The sequence below is a fragment of the Misgurnus anguillicaudatus genome, chromosome 6 (genome assembly GCF_027580225.2).
Source record: "Misgurnus anguillicaudatus chromosome 6, ASM2758022v2, whole genome shotgun sequence".
Classification (NCBI taxonomy): domain Eukaryota; kingdom Metazoa; phylum Chordata; class Actinopteri; order Cypriniformes; family Cobitidae; genus Misgurnus; species Misgurnus anguillicaudatus.
In genome coordinates, this window is record NC_073342.2 from 20,931,322 (window position 1) to 20,955,519 (window position 24,198).

At 38.4% G+C, this 24,198-nt stretch overlaps 1 protein-coding gene and 1 long non-coding RNA gene across 6 annotated transcripts in view; both read right to left on the reverse strand.

Annotated features, from left to right (window-relative positions):
* magi2b (membrane associated guanylate kinase, WW and PDZ domain containing 2b) overlaps window positions 1-24,198 on the reverse strand; it is a 117,844-nt gene that overhangs the window by 85,627 nt on the left and 8,019 nt on the right. For 4 of the 5 annotated variants that reach the window (XM_073868748.1, XM_073868746.1, XM_073868747.1 and 1 more), the window contains exon 2: window positions 4,834-4,950. In XM_073868748.1, the coding sequence (XP_073724849.1) occupies window positions 4,834-4,950 (117 nt within the window). Of the gene's footprint in view, window positions 1-4,833; window positions 4,951-7,855; window positions 8,068-24,198 lie in introns of those variants that run through there. The other variant, XM_073868749.1, reaches the window with a different exon arrangement.
* Window positions 22,281-24,074, reverse strand: LOC129448253 (uncharacterized). The gene is made up of 2 exons (XR_012370055.1): window positions 23,703-24,074; window positions 22,281-22,460 (listed from the first exon to the last, which is right to left on the reverse strand). It is a non-coding gene; the product is annotated as an uncharacterized lncRNA (long non-coding RNA).

Here is a 24,198-nt window from a genome sequence, read left to right on the forward strand (position 1 = left end):
CAGACAGACAGGCAGACTGATAGACACATAAATGATAGACAGACAGACCGACAGATAGATAGATAGAGCGACAGAGAGAAAGACAGACAGAAAGACTAGTAGAGGGACAGATAGATCAATAGACAGACAGACAGAGCATCAGACAGATAGACTGGTAGTCAGAAAGACAGGTAGACTGATAGACACATAGATGGATAGACAGACAGACAGACAGATACATAGAGCGACAGAGAGAAAGAAAGACAGACTGGTAGATGGACAGATAGATCGATAGACAGACAGAGAGACAGAGAAACATACAGGCAGACTGTTAGACACATAGATGGGTAGGTAGACAGACAAATAGATAGAGCTACAGAGAGAAAGACAGACAGACTGGTAGATAGATATATAGAACAACAGACAGACAGACAGACAGACAGACAGAACTCAGACAGATAGACAGAGAGACTTGTAGATAGGAAGACAGGCAGACTGATAGACACATAAATGATAGAAAGACAGACCGGCAGATAGATAGATAAAGCGACAGAGAGAAAGACAGAGAGACAGGTTGGTAGATGGACAGATAGATCAATAGACAGACTGACAGAGCATCAAGATAGACAGAGAGACTGGTAGTTAGACAGACAGGCAGACTGATAGACACATAGATGGATAGACAGACAGATAGTTAGAGCGACAGAGAGAAAGAAAGACAGACTGGTAGATGGACAGATAGATCGATAGACAGACAGAGAGACAGAGCAACATACACGCAGACTGATAGACACATAGATGGGTAGGTAGACAGACAGATAGATCGAGCTACAGAGAGAAAGACAGGCAGACTGGTAGATAGATATATAGAACAACAGACAGACAGACAGACAGAACTCAGACAGATAGACAGAGAGACTTGTAGTTAGACAGACAGGCAGACTATAGACACATAAATGATAGACAGACAGACCGACAGATAGATAGATAGAGCGACAGAGAGAAAGACAGACAGAAAGACTGGTAGAGGGACAGATAGATCAATAGACAGACAGACAGAGCATCAGACAGATAGACTGGTAGTCAGAACGACAGGTAGACTGATAGACACATAGATGGATAGACAGACAGACAGACAGATACATAGAGCGACAGAGAGAAAGAAAGACAGACTGGTAGATGGACAGATAGATCGATAGACAGACAGAGAGACAGAGAAACATACAGGCAGACTGTTAGACACATAGATGGGTAGGTAGACAGACAAATAGATAGAGCTACAGAGAGAAAGACAGACAGACTGGTAGATAGATATATAGAACAACAGACAGACAGACAGACAGACAGACAGAACTCAGACAGATAGACAGAGAGACTTGTAGATAGGAAGACAGGCAGACTGATAGACACATAAATGATAGAAAGACAGACCGGCAGATAGATAGATAAAGCGACAGAGAGAAAGACAGAGAGACAGGTTGGTAGATGGACAGATAGATCAATAGACAGACTGACAGAGCATCAAGATAGACAGAGAGACTGGTAGTTAGACAGACAGGCAGACTGATAGACACATAGATGGATAGACAGACAGATAGTTAGAGCGACAGAGAGAAAGAAAGACAGACTGGTAGATGGACAGATAGATCGATAGACAGACAGAGAGACAGAGCAACATACACGCAGACTGATAGACACATAGATGGGTAGGTAGACAGACAGATAGATCGAGCTACAGATAGAAAGACAGACAGACTGGTAGATAAATATATAGAACAACAGACAAACAGACAGACATAACTCAGACAGAGAGACTTGTAGTTATAAGACAGGCAGACTGATAGACACATAAATGATAGACAGACAGACTGACAGACAGATAGATAGAGCGACAGAGAGAAAGACAGACAGAAAGACTGGTAGAGGGACAGATAGATCAATAGACAGACAGACAGAGCATCAGACAGATAGACTGGTAGTCAGAACGACAGGCAGACTGATAGACACATAGATGGATAGACAGACAGACAGACAGATACATAGAGCGACAGAGAAAAAGAAAGACAGACTGGTAGATGGCCAGATAGATCGATAGACAGACAGAGAGACAGAGCAACATACAGGCAGACTGATAGACACATAGATGGGTAGGTAGACAGACCGATAGATCGAGCTACAGAGAGAAAGACAGGCAGACTGGTAGATAGATATATAGAACAACAGACAGACAGACAGACAGAACTCAGACAGATAGACAGAGAGACTTGTAGTTAGACAGACAGGCAGACTATAGACACATAAATGATAGACAGACAGACCGACAGATAGATAGATAGAGCGACAGAGAGAAAGACAGACAGAAAGACTGGTAGAGGGACAGATAGATCAATAGACAGACAGACAGAGCATCAGACAGATAGACTGGTAGTCAGAACGACAGGCAGACTGATAGACACATAGATGGATAGACAGACAGACAGACAGATACATAGAGCGACAGAGAGAAAGAAAGACAGACTGGTAGATGGACAGATAGATCGATAGACAGACAGAGAGACAGAGGGTCAGACAGATAGACTTGTAGTCAGACAGACTGATAGACACATAGATGGATCGACAGACAGACTTGTAGAAAAACAGACAGACAGAGCGACAGAGAGAAAGACAGACAGACTGGTAGATGGATAGATAGATCAACAGACAGACAGACAGGCAGATAAATCAAATACAGATAGACAGACACAAATAAACTGACAGAAAGACTGTCAGATAGACAGATATAGACAGATAGGCATGTAAGCATATTGATAAACAGACAGACTGATAGACAGACAAACAGACAGAATTTTTAAGGATGTTCAGTTGGACATATGTGAATATCTACACATACTTCATCTATGTTGCCAGATTTTCACACATTCACACCTGCTGTGAATAGTAAATGGGCAGTTGTATAAACCCAGTCGTGAAATGATTGACTGTGTCTGTGGCTGTAAAGAGACTTGTGAAACAAGACAGACATTTGCTGTGTCAGTGCATTGCTTCCCAGCTGAGAGTGAGATAACACATCACATCTACTGCCTCTGGGTACTTCCAACATAAAGGCTTTAATGTGGCCATTTCCCAACAACCTGAAAACAACTTTCACTAACTTTCTCAGCAAGATTTTCTTCTAGAGATTCACTGAAATGAAGACAAACAAAAAACAATACCAATTCTGTGTATTCTGATAACGCCGTTGTGACGGCACCCCTTCCTTTCTTCTTCCCTGTGGTGTTGTTAAACTATAATCAAACTCCATTTGACATGTTTTTAATAAACCAAAGCTATCAGATTCAGTTACAGGGGCCATGATCCGGCTCCGGTCTTCCGCTATAGCATATGCAAGACAAATGAACAGTTTAACGTTGCCTTTCTTGCCTTGTCTGTTCCAATCCGGCCTCCAAAACATCTCATAGCAAGCTGTTGTTGGGTAATACTAATGACTCCCGGTATGGGAGAAACAGCTCCCGAAACACACGCTCCCGACCGCACTGCATAGACATAAATCAAAGGCATCATTTTATCCAGCCGGTTGGTGATTGGGATGTGTTTGTGCACCACTATGAAGGGGGAGGGGGAAACATCAGCAGGCGAAGCCTGGAAAGGAAACGGTGGTTGCCTTGGAAACCCTAGGCTGAGGAAGAGAGGACCGCGAGAGAGAGGAGGAGGAAAGGAGGAATGAGGGAAAGGGTGAGGAGGGTGTAAACAGAGTTGATACATGCATCATCATTTTTGGCTTCTGTTTGTTTTGATGTGATGAGATTAGGGGAAAAAATGCAGAAATAAACAAAGTGTTGTCTAAACAAGTGATGTCTAGTTTTTACTAGCAATAAGAGAGAGAGAAAATGGCACACAAATGTTGCAACCCTGCCTCAAACCTGCACTGTCTGCATGAGCACCACAGTTTATGTCATGTCAACCCCTTTATGTGCATAAAAAGAGCACACTGTCGTTTTGCACAAATATTTCATATTAATTTTCTCCATAGGCATCAAAACGTTCTTCAGTTTTCAACCAAAACAGCCAGAGGTACATGACTCATCCCAATAATCATTGTGACTAAGGTAACTAAATCATTTGTTATTGTTTTATCCTTGAGTACCCAGCTAGTAACATCTCTAATGGGTGAGCACCGAGCACTTCAATTTGTGAATTAAACATGAATTTTTAAAAATGAAGACTTTACATAGGCATTGCTCTGAAATCGTGATATATGCTCAAATACACTAGACTTTTATTGTATTGTCAACACATTTGTTTCCAAACCGAAGTAAAAACTGATCTATCTATTTCAGAAACTCTATTATTCAGAAACTTTATTATTCACCAATAACCAGAGGTAAGGTTTACACCCAAAGTGAGTTACTTTTGACTCCAAAAATAAATTAAAAGTGTTTCATAACAAAATAACCCGTAACGATTCTTTCTATCTGGTTGCATCATATATTGTGATATTACCCAGACATATGAGGGAGGGTTTGTCTGCATGTTTCCGATAACCCCCCACACAACAATAACAACTTCCGCAAAATTACAGGTAGGCTTATTTTAGGTTTACCTACCTTTCCTTACTGTTTTCCTGACACCCATTGAATACCATCATAATTTTTTTTCCTACTATAAAAATTCAATGGTTACAATCAGCTGTGTGCTCTTCCCATCATTTATCAATATATCTTATTGTGTGTTCATCAGAAAAATTAAGACAGAATTTTCATTTTTGGGGGAACCATCTCTTTAAAACCAACCAGATCAGGCTGGGAGACCAGGTAACAGACCAAAGTTGTGAGCAAAAGTAAATGGGTCACTTACACGGCACAGTCCGGAGGTAGAGGTTGTCTCGTATGATCTGCTGAAGCTCGTGGTCCACCGAACCCTTCTGGAACCGTAGGTTGAGATAATGGCGGAGATCTTTATCCACAACACCTCCTGAAAAACACAAAGAAATTTCTATCAACCAGTAAATGAAGAGTGAAGGTTTGACATATGGGTTAAAGGTGCCATAGAATGCAAAACTGGCATAGATGAATACTAAGAGCTCTGTACAAGGTTAGGGCTGTGACGGTTGTAATTACCACCGCAGTGGTAGAGTGCGACCCGCGGTGGGGAAGTGCGCCCTGCGGTGGTGTGCACGTCACAAATTATCAAAAATATAAACTACATATCTCGCCCAGTGAGATGTCTTCAGGTTCGTGTTAACGCAAACAGCCAGCAGACACTGAGTTAATGCGCTACTTGCAAGCGAAGGCAACTGATATCAGTGATGTCCCGCTGGCTTGGGGGAGGAACAATGAGGCAAGCTATTGGCCATTTATCAATCCTAAGACTGTAGCATCCGGAGGTCGCATTTGCAAGTCTTACTTCATAACATTAACAATTATAAAGTTGACTATTATTCTTTATTAATCATCCCCTGGCTGCTCCGTGGCTCGGCTCGAGCATCAACCGAAATGTCCAAGCACATACGCACTGCTTCACATTTACTTCACATGTCGCGTCTAAAACTGTGACTGCGCCGCTTTTCCCGCGTGGGCGCTTCAGAGCATCTTTCCTTGCTATGTAACCTAAGCATTGCTTGACGCTGTGAAGAGAACCCACCGACGAAGAAAGGATTTGGCGCCTATGAACACGCACGTTTGATAAAAACTGTATATCTGATCCTCGTTTACATATTTCAAAATATATGTATGCATTATGTATAAGACCTATATGCATCAATGTGCACGTGCACATACGCGCAAAAGGCTGATGGAAAACAGGCCAATCTCAACATAACACAGACTGTGACGTCACAGTCGAGATGTACGCCCCATCATTAAATTTCATATTAAGTGAATTACAAAAGTTTTTAAAAGCTAAAAAAACAAAGTTGTGACTGCTGAGTTAGCGCTACATGCTAATTAATGCTATATGCTAGCATTTAGGCTGAAGTTCTACTGTTGACGATACAGTTACATTTTGCAGGTCCATACTGAAAAAAAAAACACAAACTTACAACTTAAAAATAAAATGTCCATTAACAATCTCTGGTTTGTTTATTAATGTGAGCTACTGGCATGAGCCTCAGAGCAGAGCAGAGCAGACCTTAACATTATTATTCATGACTCTTCCAAATAGGGCAAATAGCTAATTTCATTCAAAGGACAAATCCTGGGGTTGTAAATGGACATTCGTCCTTTCTGGATAATTTTTGCATGAATACATACCTATCTTTTTTTAATGCGTGCACTTTTAATCTTTGTACAGCGCTTCTTGAATGTGTTAACATTTAGCCTAGCCCCATTCATTCCTATGGCTCCAAACAAACGTTTTATTTTGTGCCACCATACTTACTCGTGTAACTACTCATGTAAGAGTCTTTAAATAGGGAAAACGTGGAAGTGTTTGGTGGCTTCTAAATTCATCCCTGTTTGAAGCCATAGGAATGAATGGGGCTAGGCTAAATGCTAACACATTCATGAGGCGCTGTACAAAGATTAAAAGTGCACAAATTGAAAAAAAAAGGTATGTATTAATTCGTAAGTTGAGGTAAGAACATAGTAAAATATTGAAAAACTGTGGTGTTTTCCTTTAATAAAGTACCATCCTTCTATGTAAATATCAAAGGACATTTTATTTCAATGCAGTCTTTGGCACCTTTAACATGGATGTATCACTAATTTCCATTTATGTTACATTTATCAATTTGGCAGAAACTTTAATTCAACTTATGGTGCGTTCAATCTATGGTGTGTTTCCTGGTTATCAAACCCATGACCTTTGCAATCCTACCAACATGCATCCAACAGATGTTGGATATCATGCAGGAAATCACCTAAGGTGTCCCCAACAATACCTTTGAGCAAGAGATACCAGACAAATGCAGAGAACAAAAAGGTAGCTTATCAAAAACTCTACAAGGTGAGCAAAGGACATCAAAATGACAAATTTACTTTCTGCAGTGACACATGAGAGTCAGTCTCCTCTACCTCTTCTGTTCCAGTCATAACCTTGACCATTCAGAGAAAGGATACAATGCAAAACGCGATCCGAAATACATAAATCCTGAACATATTCCTGTGTCTGTATGTATTACATCACAGGCCGTGATTTCATGTTGGTATATACAGTATGTATGTTTACATGTTCATAAGCTTGCATGTGTACGGTGTACAGTATGTATGTGTGCAGTGTGCACATATGCGTGTGTATGTATGTCTATGCATTTATACATGCAATGGCCTATGTGTGCGCGCGCGCGTGTATACAGGTACGTTTGCTATTTGCTAATCATTTATTATTACTGTATTTTATTTTTCAAGTATTTTTAGTTTTTATTGTATTTATTTGTTTAATTGTATTTATTTGTTTATCGAATACGTCAAACTAATAACAAAGTTAAAAAATATTTGCTGTCGTGAACCAATCATTTCACAACTTCACATCTCATTGTCACCGGTTAACAAAGGCAATCGCTGCAATCCCAAATCATTCCAGACAGACAATTTTGGATGCACTCTCTTCTAAAGCTAAAAGCATCCGCATTTTTCAGAAAAAAATAAACAGCAAACATCAAATATGCGCTTGATGTTGTCCCTCAAGTAAAAAAAAATCAAGCGTTCACAGCTGTTGCGACCTGGTATAGGCATACCGTCACATCATTACAAAAAAAACGACAAAACACAACTGATGACAGGAAACATCTCACGAGCACTCATTTTTCTAAAGAATCTTCAATTAACGTCTCCTGTCATCGTCGTCCATTATAACAATTCCTTTATTTCCGTTCAAACCACTGTATCCGAATGGTTATTCCAGCGGTCCAGATGAGGTGCCGTTTTTTGGCTCTACTCACCCCTTCATAAATCCATTTCGCTCTATGATGACGATCCCATTTAAAACCAGCGTTTTATACATCAATGGATGCAAAAATGATGGAGTCTACCGATCACAGCTCATTTAGTCCACAGGAGAAACAGATGAGAGGAGAGCCGTCGACAGCGGAGAGGAGCAAAGCATCTGCCGGTGGGGAGTCGATCACAATAAACGCTGTATATTCTCATTGGCAAGGCTGATGCTAAAGACTTCTGTCGCCCCCTGTCTACCAATGGTGGTAGCGTAATGACCGTGTGTCTGTGCATGCATTTATTGTGTATGCCTGTGTGTGCATGCATATTTTGGTGGTTTTTTTGTGCATTGTGTGTGTATATTTGTGTATAAATGTATATTTTTGTGTGTAATTGTTTTTAATTTAATTGTGTATGTATGTATGTATTTGTGCGCGCGTGTGTTTGTTTGCATTTGTGTACATGTATTTATGTGTGTGATACAGATGCTGTTAGACACATGCTCAAAAAGGCCAGCGTGTTCACACCAGATGCTTCCTGCTGGCTGGCACTGTGTGAACTTGTTGACCTTGTGAAGACATCAGTGTAAGGAAAAAAATGGGAAAAGGAATTAGCAGAGTGCATTGACCAGCCAGGTTCTGCTGGAAATGGCTGTTTAAGTAATTAGCTAACATGTTATGTCAGAGGCATTGCTATCATAAAATTAGCACTTACTTATTCTTGCATGAATGATTTAGGGAGAAAAAGGTTCATATAAGTCATTGCACTAATTTACTGTTGTTGTGTTTTTGAAAAAAATAAATAAATAAATGTGTATATATATATATATATATATATATATATATATATATATATATATATATATATATATATAGTATATATATATATATATATATATATATATATATATATATATATATATATATATATATATATATATATATATATATATATATATATATATATATATATGTATATGTGTGTATGTGTATATGTGTGTGTGTGTGTGTGTGTGTGTGTGTGTGTATGTATATATATATATGTATTTATAACTAATTAGTTATATATGTGTGTGTGTGTGTGTGTGTGTGTGTATGTATATATATATATGTATTTATAACTAATTAGTTATATGTGTGTGTGTGTGTGTGTGTGTGTGTGTGTGTGTGTGTGTGTGTGTGTGTGTGTATATATATTAGTTACGGTATAAATAAATAAATAAATAAATAAATATATATATATACATATATATGAAGAGTTTCGTTGCAAAACGAGATAAATCTGTTTTTTAAATTTTTTTAATTGTTCATATACAGTTTACTTCCTGGTTACGTAATGAAGACCGACATTATCATAATTCCTCCCGCTTTGACTCACAGCCTGTAAGTTAACTCCTGTTAGCATTGTGAGCGAATCTTTAAAACATGGTAAGGAGCGTCACATTTCCTTCATAGGAAATTGTCAGCGGTATTCAGGCCAATCACAACATACCAATTATGAATTGTACCAAATCAAAGCGTTTAAAGAAGGCAAGGATATCTGGAGCTACAAAAATGTACCGTATGTGAAAATAGTGTGCTTTTTGAACCACGCAAACACATTGTATTATACTAAATACACAAAATAAAGTTTGAAATAGGTGCCCTTTAAAATGTACGACTTCTCGTAACGTGAGAACAAAAATTAGAGGAGAGCAACAATAACCCATAGTTACTGTGGCGCAGATGCAACCTTGATATAACCCTTCAAAAAATACATTTTTGTTGATGAACAAAAGACAGCAGCATGAGAAAAATGTGTATCTAACATCTGCAGAAAAACTGATTAAGCCATGAAGTTCGGTTTAGGAATGCACAACTGATCTGAGACCTGTGAAAAAGGTGTTTTTGCTGAGAATACATCTTCATGAATCAATAACACAAGGAGAAACTGAGGGCACAGATGAGATTTTTGTTGAGAAAGACAAACCTTTGACTCACGTATGCGCAGTCGCATCATTTGTCAGCATGTAATGACCTCATGAGCAAAGGCATGACATGAGGTGAGGGTAAGTTGGATACTCTCTCTCTGTCTCTCTCTCTCTCTTAAATTTTGAGATACATTAAGTTTGATTTCACTTATTGATTTTACTCATTGATTTTACATTGATTTCAGTCTTTGACGTGACCTTACTCAGTCAATATTAAAAAAATCAAGGTTATATTTTCACAAAATGTTTTTTACATTATGTAGGATGATTTTATGTAGCAAACAGTAAATCACCAAAAATGTCTTTATTTGTGTTTTGACAAGCAGGGGCACATATGGTTGATTCTTCTCGTGAATATGTCACCATATTGATTTTCTCCTCAGATGAAAAGAGGTTAATAAAACATTCCAATGAGTTTCAACGGTTTCTTTTTGACGCCATAATCACACCCGACACCGCTGCCCTCGTGGAGGACAAGCGAGGAGCTCATCGATTGACTTAAAGTTTCTCTCCTGTGGAAAGTTGTTTAGCAGCAGAGCCCTTCGGCTGAAACCATCAAGCAGAGACACAAGATGAAACCGTGGACTCGGAGAGAAAAACTGTGTGTGATGCCGTCAAATCAATATCTCCTATTTCCTGCCACAAACTCCTACGAGAGGTCAGATTCTGCATCTTCTTAAAGTAGATGCGAACAAACATAAACAACACAGAATTTGCATCTCTCATACTTACTTTCGGGTTTGCACTCCTTTATTTCCAATAAACTTTCGTGACTTTTCCAAATAGGAATTTGAAGTTCGTCACATGTATGTAGCCTGTCATGTGTGTGGTTCCTTTTTTTCAAAATATGTTTTCTGCGAGTCGAGAGATCCTGTGTGCATCACGTGTTTTGTCAAAATAAGTGCCTGCTGCAGACCCGTCCAAAGGGTTTATGATAAAAGAGACACTCGCGTTTGCCAGATACTTGCATAATCTCATGAATAATCAAAGTTTACTGTTAAGGGAGTGTCTTACGTGTATTTTGTGAATGTGAGCGTCTCTTTTATCATAAACTGTTTTTATGCGTGTGCAGCAGGCACTTATTTTGACAAAACACATAATGCACATGATTCACATGACGCAACAAACACATATTTTGAAAACGCAAGCAACACACGTGACACCGAACACTTATTTTGAATTTGCGGCCCTCGGATGAGCAGTCACGAGCCGCCACTGTTCGTACGGGAACAACGTTTGAGTTTCAGACTGGACTCACTGGCTATTCCAGAGGTGCAAATGTCTGTTTCGTGCGTTTGGGCATTGCAGAAGATCACGTGCTCTGGATATGTGTGTTTGGGATGTTCTGTAATAATTTTAAATGTAAAGCAAAATTTCAAACATTTAATTTAAAATAACATACAAATCCTACTAAAGTAGCCTACGTGTTTTATATAACTGCCTGCTTATAATAAACTTGTAGAAAAATCATTAGTAACAATTTATTGGGTGCATCCCAATTCAGGGGCTGTGGCCTTCCAAGGCCGTATTTGAAGATGGCCAATCAGGGACACAGCGTTTTTTTTTTTAGATCCGTGAGCTTTGTGCAAAATCAGAGCGTTTTAGGAAGGCAGGGATATCTGGAGCTACAAAAATGTACAGTATGTGTAAAATAAAGTTTTTTTAACCATAAACCATGCGAACACATTGTATTATACTAAATACATAAAATAACGTTGTTTTAAGCAATGAAATAGGTGCGCAATGATATTACGTAGTACCTGAAAATAGTCCCCTGCTATTGAAAGATACCAAGGGGACTATTTTTGGCTGCTGAGTAATATTATTCCTGCAGCCATGTAACGGCAGTAAAGTCCTTGATTATTACGCCAGAATGAGAGTATAGTTCCTAGCAATATCTGCCTAGAAAATCACAACTTTTAATATTCCGTCGGTCTTAGTACACGAGGTAGCTACAGAAGAGTCAAGTTTTAAATAGGAAAAATATCCAAACTCTTTAGTTATTTTTTTTAAGCGCGATGCTAATGGACTAATCAGATTCAATGGATTATGCTAAGCTATGCTAAAAGTAGTGCTGCACAATTAATCGCATCGCAATCGCAGTGTCAGCCTGTGCGATTATATGACAGCAAAATGTTGCAATTATATTAAATAAATAAATGTGTGGATTTGTTAACACAAACTTTCTGATAACAGTTTGATGATTTTCCTTGCTGTTTAAAAAAAAGAAAGAAAAACGAACAAAAAAGCAGTGAACGTGTGGCATGCACGTGTGTGATGTGCGTCGTCACTTATACCAGAGCGAAGATGGATGCTGAGGAGGTTGACAGTGATCTGGTAGCTAAAAAAAACTCTACGTCTGTTGTATGGCGGTATTTTGGATTTAGAATTACTGACACTGAGCAGTTGCTACATCACGTGGCAATACGAAAACATTTCTAGTTTTACAAATACACATTTTAGCATTATCACTAAACTGTGTGTGGATTTTCCTTAAAACCCAAGTTGACTCATTATACCATTTATTATAATCGCAATCGCACGTCGCAATATTAGCATCAATAACCGCAATTGGAAAAATTACCCAAATCGTGCAGCACTAGCTAAAAGTGTTAGCACCAGACCCGGAGATCACCTGAATGGATTCCAAAACGGTAAGAATCAAATGTTTAACTATAGGGTATCTGGAAAATGAGAATATTTTCAAAAAAAGTGGCGTGTCCCTTTAAAGAACACCTATCGTCCAATTCACGACTTTACATTTCCTTTGGTGTGTGAGTGTGTATAGGGCTTATTCGATCTACGTCATCAATGTCCGCGGCGGCCATATTGTTGACATAAAACTGTCAGTCTGTAAATTGACAAGAGAGGCAGAGTTGGAATTATGCATGGTAATATCGGTGTATTTTTTTTTAAAACCGCGCGATGTTGTCTGGTGTAATACACGGATGTTCTAACAACAGCAAAATGACCCCGGAATTAATTTTTAGGCGATACTGACTGTCAGAAAACATGAAAGGATGTAGACAGAGGAGTTGAACCAGCGAAGGATAGTCTCCCAACAGCAAATTCTGTCCCCATCTTTTTACCCCAGGTAACGTTAGGGATTTATGCTCACAGCAAAGTCTGTCCCCATCATTTGATCACATATGGTTAGCTGTAAGCAGTGGCTGAAACTGCTCTTTCAAATAAGCTGCCATAAATTGAGAGTGTTATTAAATTAGTATTAATAACTATATGAACATAATAATAGGTCTGGCATTGATAGGGAATTAAGGGCCGTTCACATAGTTTTGAAAATCGTTTTATATTAAACAGAATAGCGGAGCTCACACCAAAACTATAACGATACAGATACAATGAACGACATCATTGGGATCACTTTCTGAGCGATTTTCCCACCTGATGAAGGATAAACCATTGATAGCATTAAAATCTATTTGAACGTCAAGTGCACGGCCACTTAAAATGACAGTGAAGCTCATTGCTGAGCTCTATAACATTAGATTACCTCCAGTTGCTGTGAAAATTGACTACGTAATGGTTTTTAATCTATTACATTAACTAACTGTTATGCCAAAAGGTAAGAGATTACACAAACTATTAGATTCACTGTTTAGAGTTACTCGAAACGCAGCGTGTTGAGGACATCTGCAAAAGTTTTTATTACAAGCAATATAAAAGGCAAGTGATTTGCGCGAGTGCCGTGAGCGAATTAGCATAAACGTATTGTTTGGTGATGTGGACAATGATATAGTTATCGTTATCGTTATAATGTGAACGGCGCTTCAGTGCTTGTATGATGAATGCGGATACTGTATGAACGATATAGTTATAAATATCCGGATAAGTTACGGCTGGCAATAAGGACGGATCTTTACTTAAGGCTATTGGGTCTATTTGATATTGTTCCACAATAATCAAGCTCATCTTCTCTTAATACAGACGAGATTAAGCCATTAGGCTACTGCTCCCCTCGACTCAAATCTATGTGCGACTAGGGGCAGGACAGATGTCATGCCAACAAGATGGCCGCGGCTAGCGACTTCCGGTGTTTGCGAATAAGCCCTATTAGTACATGTTAACGATATGCAAAAGGTACAAAACCCAAAGTAAACGATGATGCGAGTTATCGTCTTCAAAGTAAATCTCTTTTCTTGGACTACAACAAGAGACTGAAATCTGGAGCTACAAAAATTTACGTTATGTAGAAAATAATGTGTTTTTTAAACCATAAACCACACGAACGAATTTTTTGCAATGAAATAGGGGGAATTTTAAATATTTTCGAAGATTAAAAATCATATTTTAAGTGAATGTTGCAAATAACGTTCAATTTCTCGCAAACAAATATCGATTGGCTTTATGATGTCACCATGAGTCGTTGGGCTTACTTTTGTATTGGATATATCTGCTTTTGAACTTTAAAAGTGCCGGACACCATTGACGTGCATTATATGAATCACAAAGCACTGCCGTTTCTGCAAAATATCTTCTTTATTGTTCTACTAAAGAAAAAATATCACCACCATATCAGTTGGCCTGAGGGTGTGTAAATAAACAGCAAATTTTCATTTTTTTCTTGAACTATCCTATTAAACGTCAATGCTCATGTGGGTGACAAGTGTATGAATTTGGTTTGCAAGACAACATTTCTCAGAACTGCCCCCTTTTTTATCTCCATTACTTACTGTCCTCTCTACAATCTATATCAATAAAACGTTGCAAAACACCAAAAAGAAAGATGTAAGGTCTGCCTGGTTGCACATTTTCCTCCATTCTAAATCAATCCATTTGTGGTTTGTGCAAATGATAAAAAAGAACGGCAAGTACATTACAGCACAATGTATTTCTTTGGCACACAGTAGCTTAAAATCGTACATTCAGCAAAAAGAAAACAAATGACCCGTGCTATTGCATTTGAACTCTTTTGTAAGGTAGGAGAGCTTTCTGTCTATTTGAAACAAACTATTCACATTTACCAGGCATGTTTCTACAGCCCATATCCGGAGTGATCAATCTCTCCTCTTTGTCAAATCAAGAAAAGCAAGAAGTGCTAATTATGGTTTTGAAGATCTGCCGCTGACTCACTTTGTTTATCCTGTGAATATGATTCACATTAGAAAATCACTCACACCTCCAACTGTAACAAGACAAATGCGGTAAAATTATGTTATCTAACATATAAGAATCACTGGTAATATATCACTGCTGATCTTATTCATATTTAGGTTTTAAGTTATGCATGTATTCGTCCTGCATCATTTTGCCACAAACCTGGTGGTTTGTTCAGAAAAGGCATCCGATTGCTTTTTATGCAAATGAATTTCGTCTGGCAGACGATTAAAATCCCTTACACTTATACTGAAGGAGGGAGCCGAGCTATCATCTACATCCAGAATGTCACCACTCCACCATAGCAATCACCTAAAAAACACCCCAACCATGACCCGAAACACCAAAGTATAGTCTGTTTTTTAAAGCGCACCTATTTCATTGCTAAAAACAACGTTATTTTGTGTATTTGGTATAATACAATGTGTTCGCGTGGTTAATGGTTTAAAAAAAACATATGGTTTCCACATACTGTACATTTTTGTAGCTCCAGATTTCCCTCTCTTCCTGAAACGCACGGATTTGAAAAACTCTGTGTCCCTGTTTGGCCAGCTAATCTGTACGTTGTGATTGGCCTGAATACCTCTGATGTCAGACAGAAATTAGATGCTCCTTACCATTTTTGAAAGATTCGCACACAATGCAATTCTAACAGGCTGTGAGTCCGAAGCTGGAGGAATTATGATAATGTCGGTCTTGTCTACATCACCAATTCCTATGGGTGTCATGATTTCGATTTTAAATCGAAATCGATCGAAATTAAGTCACAACCTCGAACTTCAAATTAAAAAATGGGATCGTCGATGCTGCCACGCCCCCACGTCACGTCCGGTCGGCTTGCCAAGCGGGGGAAAAAAAACTCTTAGAGGTCCCTTTAAAAACATCGGTCCAGCGGAACGCAGTTTATATTTTAAACACGAGGGATGTATTGCTACGACTCCTTGAAATGCATATCATAAACAGGATTATTTACTACCTAGTGATCTGAGGGCCTGTTTACACGAGAACGCTCGAGGGTGAAAATGTAAAAATATTTTATCGGATGTGCCTTTCGTTTACACGGCGATGGCATTTTGGGGGCTTAAAAACGTAAAAAAGTGAAACCACCCTTCAGAGTGGAAATCTTAAAAACGATCTACCATCGCGTTCTCGTCTAAAGAGTAAAACGCAAAAGTCTGCTCACGGTGGCTCTCGCCGCGTACGCATTTACGTCACAGGCATGCGTCAGTTCAGGAAAATAACAACAAACATGTCGGATTATTTCCATACGTTGGACCTTCAAGTTGCCATAGCAGTTCTGATAAATATACAAGTCTTTCCAGCCGTTATACGAAATATTCACAGCTAGTATTACTGATCAGAGAAGGCGCCAATTCGTCTGAGGCAAACCAGACGGCTTTGGACGAGACCTGGGAGAACCAGGAAGAAGGTTGTACGCAGGCACATGGACTTGGTGTTGTTGTGTGTCAGTGCTTCACATTGCCACCTAGCCGCCTGGAGTGCATACTACATCGAATATCACACACTTTTGCGTCACCATGTGCACGCAGATTTCCCCCTCAAAACGCTCGTATAAACGCGGAATAAAAAATGATAACGCAACGCCACTTTGCGGTTTCTTTTCAGATCGTTACCATGTAAACGTAGCCTGACTTTAGACAGAGCGCAGCTCTCTGCACGTAAGTTACGCGAGAGTGAGAAAGGATTTTTGTGCAGCGGGTTATATTTGAAACAAAAGGGATAGTGTGCTTCAGCTCGCATGAAACGCATAAAACTGAACAAATACCTAAGGATGACCACTTTAGTTTATGTTTAGACTTTGGACAGAAGACACGTGAGACAAAGAGATACGCAGCTGCTTATGACGCGCTGGATTTATTTCAGATGCTAGTAGTCCAAGGCACGCATTAAGTCCATGTGCGTGCAAGAAGGAATCCTCTCTCTCAAAGCTCTCTCGCGTAAAGTGAAGCCCACAAACCCTAATGCGAGGAAAAGCACGCAATGTGCATGATAATGTCAAACTATAATAAATAATAATGGCACAGCATTTTTTTGTCTTTAAAAAAAAAGTAAAAATCGAGAATCGAATCGAATCGTGACATTAGAATCGAAAATGTAATTGAATCAAGGATTTGGAGAATCGTGACACCCCTACCAATCCCAGTAAGTAAACTGTTGCCTACAATCAGTGTGTTTGTTGTAGTCCAAGAAAAGAGATTTACGTTGCAGACAATAACTTGCGTCATCGTTACTTTGGCGTTGTACATTTTGCATATCGTTAACATGTACTAATACACACTTACACATCAATAAAATGTAAAATCGTGAATCGGACCATCGGTGCTCCTTAAATGTAGGCACACGCGTCAAAAGGCCGAAGTATATTCTATTTTTGATGTGTAAGCGAGGGTCCTGTGACCCAGTTTTCATCATCAGAAGAGTGCACGTGTACTGTAAACGTACGTTGTATGCATAGATCATGTATCCGCCTACAGGAGAATGTAGCATGTAGCCCAGGATATGCATTGCATTTTGTCACAATGCACATTTGTCGAACGTCTATGTACAAGTCAAATAAACTATACTAAACTAGTATTGCTCACGTACATGTAAAAACCGACTATTGTCAGTGCTAAATGCACAGGCTTAAAAGTATAGATTATTTGACTCGTACATGTACGCAAACGTTAAAGGCATGTGCATTACGACAAAATGTAATGCATCTCCTGGGCTACGTACTACATTCTCCTGTAGGCGCATACCATAGACTGTAAAAAAGATGGACGACGCCCGTTCGCTCTCTTCCATTGGTAAAAAGTGAAGCCGCCAGTGTCCCGATATGGCGCTGACATCTTGGGTCTTGAGTCTGCGCAGTAGCGATTTCGGGACCAGTCCTGCGCAGTAGTGAGCAGGAAGTAAAGCCGCGAAATCAAGACCCCGCCCTCGCTCTCGCAGAATGCGCATACCACACAATATCACAGCTGCCAATCATGACGTGACACCACCATTTTTATATCATTAAATAACTAACTAAACACAAAGTTATTTTAAAAACAAACATTTGAATTTACATCAGCATGATAAAAACTACAATAAATGACAGAAACCAGGTTCGGAAAAAAGATAATTGAAGTGTAATTAAATATTTTTGTTGGTCTCAAGTCCCATTGAATAACATGGGGAGGCGGGGTTTATGATCTATACTGGGACCAGACACTGGGGGGCGATCGAGACGTTTTAGCTTCACTTTTCAGGGCTTGTGAGGCACGCTTGGCGCATACACAATACGTGTACAATGTACACAAGGTTTTAAAAATCCGGTGGTGCGCATACAGTATGTGCGCACTATTCTGATGACGAAAATTGCTTTACGCACACTGTATGCGGACCCTTGCGTACACTTAGTATAGTATAGTACACTTAAATAATGGACTATACTTGAGCCTTTAGCAACCACACACATAAGTGGTAAATCCCTTGTTGTAATTTGGATTATAAGGTAATTTAAAACCAGCCAACAGCCTTTACACTTTATTTTATGACCGAGGTCCTGTATGAGAAGAAAGTAAAAGCAAGAGGTACAGATATTATTGATGTCTTTGTGCTCGATTCTTTCAGGTAACAGTATAAGAAAATATCTATGATGTCTGTGTTCCTTAAAAGGTAATATGGTTTTAAAAGTTTAAGTCTTTTCACAAATGAACAACCACAAAGTTCTCCTTTTTACAGATTCTACAAAAGACACCAGGTTTGGGTTGGCATCTCTTCTAAATATAGAAATGAAATCTTGGTGCGTCAGTTCAATTTCTAAAATGAGAAATTAAGCCTGCAAGTCTTATTTGGTTCAGACATAGAAACAAAACTAAACATCATCAAAATAGGGACTACAATGACCACAACCAAATTTTGTATGAAAACAACTATTAGGAAACAATTCCAATAGACTTGAAAGAAGGAAAGCCAAATCTAGGGACCAAAATATCATCAATATAGGGTCTCTTTGACCTCTATACTAAAGTCTGTGTAAAGTCATTTCAGAGAATTGTTTTTGAACGTATTACAAATGTTAGAAATGTATTGCTGAAACACGTCACAAAGTCTGTGAACTATTTCAACACAGTCTCGCGGCAGGTCGTGTTATAGTAACGAAACATTTTGATTCATTTATTTGAGTTTGATGACACGAATTTCCTCTGTTTTTCGTGTCTCTGTTGACGAATGTCTTATTTGTCCTTCCCAGCATGAATTTCTATCAATGGCTGTTCGTGTCTGTGGCATGACTTTCTTTATCGTTTCATTTTATATTTTGTTTTCTAATCGTTCTTTCCTATTTTTAAATCATTGTCGCATGGGGTTAGGGTTAGATTCGGGGTTTGTGTTAGGATGTAATTTTATGCATTGGTTTATACCACTGATCTATATAAATGACTGGATTGCGCATAACGTCACAACTGTGAAGCCACCGCGCCGCCATGTTGGTATACCCAAACATTCTATTAAATCAATGGACGCGATCAGATTTTAATGATAAAACATCACTTTACTAGTCTTCGTTTTTATATCTGAAGGTACCCCTTTACATTATTACAACACAAACGTCCTAAGCATGTATAGTTATTTACTGAAAGTTGTACATTTTAGTTTTTAATCAGTTATCATACATTCATCTTCATTACAGTATCAGATCAGCAGACAGACCGCAACATATTTAGTATTAATGACAAACGTGCTCATTCTGAAATCTAAATAAATAATCATACTTTGTATGTGCATGCAATAATTTGCTGGTTTTATGTTATCTAAACTTACAAGTTACCTAAACTTATTTAGAGAAATAACGCTGACCGTATAGCTAAATGTCAAAAAAAAAACTTTATTTATACCCGTGTCATTAACAGAATGCAGCAGACACACTCACCTTAACGGTTTTTATAAATCCATTTTCCTGCCCGATTAAAGCATAAACATTGCAAATAACACCAGAATTAACAGTTAATTTACGTACACATATCCTAAAGATAATCTTGCGTCACTGATACGCTGTAAAGCGGGTGAATTTAAAACATGATTTTGAATGGAAGTCAATGACGCCGTCTGCCGGTTGGGTATACCAAGATGGCGGCTCGAACTCAGCGCTGGCTTCACCTCACACTGTTAAGTTAAGCGTTCTATGCGCAATCCAGTCATTTATATAGATCAGTGGTTTCTACATGTTTTTCGTCCCTTTTAAAACTATTCTCGCCTGGAGTTGGGGTTAGAGTTGGGGTTTGGGTTAGGAAGTCGCAGAAAGTGATTCTAACCTAAACTCCAAGCGACAATGTCAAATTCGTGCTGGGAAGGACGAAAAAGACATTCGTCTCCAGAGACACGAAAAACAGCGGAAATTCGTATCATCAAACGCGAATAAATTAATCAAACTTTTCGTTACTATAACACGACTTGCCGTTAAACAGTTCTTTCTAATTTTGAGCATGGCCCCGCCCCTAACAAAATCACAAGCATCAATTCACGCTGTTGAAAGTCGAGAGACATTGCAGCTTTCGCAAGTGGGCGTGGTTTTAGCACAGACAGCGGACACGCCCCCAGAGTTTGAGAGCAGTTTTGATAACTTATTTCATTTACTTGCCATTTTTATCATTCAAATTTGTCTGGGTGGTTACTAACACATTTATCTTTGGTGTGACAAACTCAGAACACGTATTTGATATAATTTTACACAGACTTAAATAGCTTTTATCGACTTGTGGAGTAAGTAACCACCTAGTAGTAGCAACCACCCAGAATACTCAAGCATCATGCTTGCAAGTTCTGCTATAGGCCTGGGCTAGAAACCACTTACATTCTCTTTAGAAATAAGAAACCTATTAAAATGATTACAGGACATATGCAATGGATGACTTGAGTGACTGGCCCATCATGCAAAAGACCAGGCACAGATTTCAAAGATGTCCATGACGTGTCAAATATGTCTCGTTGTCATGCAAAATCATCTGGGATGGCGTCCCACCCAACCGGTGCTGCTTTCTCTCACCATCTGCTGGAGGAAGGTCACTGTTATTTTTCCCTGAAAAACATCTTGGATTGGTGTGATTGCGGTATTAAATGATCTTCTCTTTGGCCAACCCCGCTGGCCTTATTTCATGTCATTGACACAATTTTCCCCTCAGCCAAAGTGTCTATTTCACATCTTGCTCATATTTCAGTGAGACTATTAGATGAATGTGACCCATTCTCTTAAAAATATATCTAAAAAATATAAATTTTTGACCAAGTAAGACTTGGATATAATGTAAGTTGTTTTGTAATGTAAGTTTATTTTAACTTGACAAATCTTTCTGACTAAAAAGGATCTATTCAGCTTAATTTAGCCAAAATAATGATTTATTCGTTTTCATACTTTATAGATACACATTAATTTATCTACTAATATACTATTGAAAGTGCCATAAATAAATATTCATTGCCTTCTGTACAGAATACAGATGCATAAATACTGTCTTAATTTTAATGTCTTTTAGACACTGCTTTGTTCTGTATTTTAATTCATTAGCTGCTATCTAAAAAAATAAAGGTTAGACCAGTGTTTCTCAAACTTTTTCTGCCATTCCCCATTTTGGAGGTGGGGAAGGGTTTCAAGCCCCACCTGTCCCAATCGCCCCAACAAAATCGTAATCAGCTAGGCTTTAAGTTATGGCGTGACATTTTCTACAGTCTGATTTATTTAAGTTTTAAGCTAGGTTTTTGTTTAAATGTGCCGTTTTGAGTGTATGGTCAATAAATAATTGAATTAATAGATTTTCTCCCATTTGTCACGCCCCACTTGTAATGTTCCTATTCCCCACCAGTGGGGCCCGCCCCACACTTTGAGAAACACTGCGTTAGACTATCATTCGACTATGGCAAAATCTAACTAATCAGATTCGACTATGAAAATCCTTAGTCGAAAACAGCCCTAGTATTGTGTATAATAATTATGTATATAAATACACACGCATGTAGAATTTTAAGAAACAATATATGTATATATTAAGCATTCATATTTATATATAATATAAATTATATATAAATATAACAATGTATATAAACATGTAAATATTTCTTAAAAATATGAAGAGTTTGGTTACAAAAAGCAATAAATCCATTTGACTAATTTTGGTAAAAATGTGTTTTTAAGAAAGTGACAAGATGAAAACCACTATTTTCTGTTACAGTGCCGGCCTGAGCCTCTTGGGGGCCCTAAGCAGAATGTGTTTGGGGGCCCCCCTCCCACCACGCGGACACAAATGTCACGCTCTAATGTTACATTATAAATGAATACAGTGAGGTTAAATAATGAAAAAAAAACTATACTCAAATAAAATACTTTATTCTTCGATGTGTCATGTCATATTAACAGGATATGGAATGTTAACATTGGCCAACAAGAAAAACCTCATCTGCTGCATCATCAGCTGTGGAGGCACTGACACTTGATGAAACATCAGGGGCGGGTAGAGTTGGTTTTGCTCCAAAGTACTTCAACAGTGTTCCTGAAAAAAATAGCATTGGATAAGTATAGTTGATCGAGCAGAATGAGTTTATTTGCTAATTTTTCATTACTTACACAACAAGCAATAAATAAATAAATATGAGGATAGCACTGTTACATCACTACCCACCATATAAATAAGATTGAAGTCTATTTTCATCACAGAAATCTCCCTACACAACATGGTATTGGTATATATTCTCATAAAGTCCAATACCATCTCTTACCAAAGATCTTAGACAGAGAGCGCATGTGCTTTGCCTATGAAGCTGGAACGTTACCGATGTTGGAACGTTCACTTCAACACATACAGCAATGCTAGCTAGGGGTGTGATGGATCACAAAACTCACGGTTCGGATCACATTATGTTTTTTGAGGCACAGATCTGGAAAAACTAATAAAAATGAGGAAATTACTTACAAACATTTATAAAAAAAAAGTTGCACATTAAGTAAGGGCTAAAATTAGCATTAGGTACAGAAATCAAATCAAATAAATCATAACACTTTATTGTATGACTTAAATATAATTATTCTTCTTTAGAGCTACAGAAGTGATTTTCTCTTTGTCTTGGAAGGTTTGATTAACATTAATGACACAGACTTAAGTAGGTTAATTAAGGTTACTGTCTCTTTAAGAGAAGCACGGACATGGTTTCTGCCTAAACTATACATAAACCGTCCAAAGACATAAACAAATGTTTTTATTGGAAAAGAGTACTGTGGAGATCATTTTGTTTGTATGTGCCCTGTCAAGAACAGAAAGATTTTATGTTCGTCTCTTCATGTGTGCCCTACTAAGTGCACTTATATGCGGCGCGCTCACACAGACGGAAATACAGACGGCGGAGCATAAAACCGTTATGTTGTTTTCAGTGCTCTATTCCTCAAATATATGTTAATGGACTACAGTATGACACAAAATAGCGTAACTCTCTCTAAAGTTTAAACATCAAGTGTTAGTGTTCTGATCTCTGAAGGGAGCTGGGCTGGACAATTTAAACCGCATGGGCATTGGGCATGCAGAATACTGCTCACTTTAGCGCCTTTTTGCGGGATAAATTGTTTAAAATCACTTGAAATGTTAACTTTTGCAAGCCTTTGAAACACGTGCAAATGATAAACTTTCACTATTTAAGCGCATGCGAGCCGAACCGTGGGTCGATCACGGTCACGGATTAACGTCGATCTGTCACACCACTAACACAAATTAAACATACTGTATATAATCATGCAAACATACCTTTATCTTGCTCTTTTTTTTCTCATCCTCGGTCCATTTCTTTGTTCTCTTTTCGGACCCAGAGGGATATATCCTTTTTTGTGACATGTCAAATGGCTCATCATTGTTTACAGTGAGTGACGACGTCGTGCACTTGCGCGCTGACGCGCAGGTGGCGCAGGTGTCTATGTTGCGCCTGACTAAAACGCTAGCACTGCAGACACATAGTTGTCTGCAAATCAAAATTTTCTTGTCTTTAATTATTCATTTATAAATTCTTATTCATTCATTCATCCTTTTATATTACCGTTTTAAGTTATTTAATTGTATAAAAAAAATATTTAAAAAAACGATTGGGGTGGGGGCCCCCTGGTGGCCAGCGGGGCCCTAAGCAGCCGCTTGGTTCGCTTATGCCTCGGGCCGGCCCTGTTCTGTTACAAACTTTCACATGGCATCTTTAGGTTATAAAACATAAATTCTAATCCATAGTTTGATTTTCAAAGATTTATTATAAAAA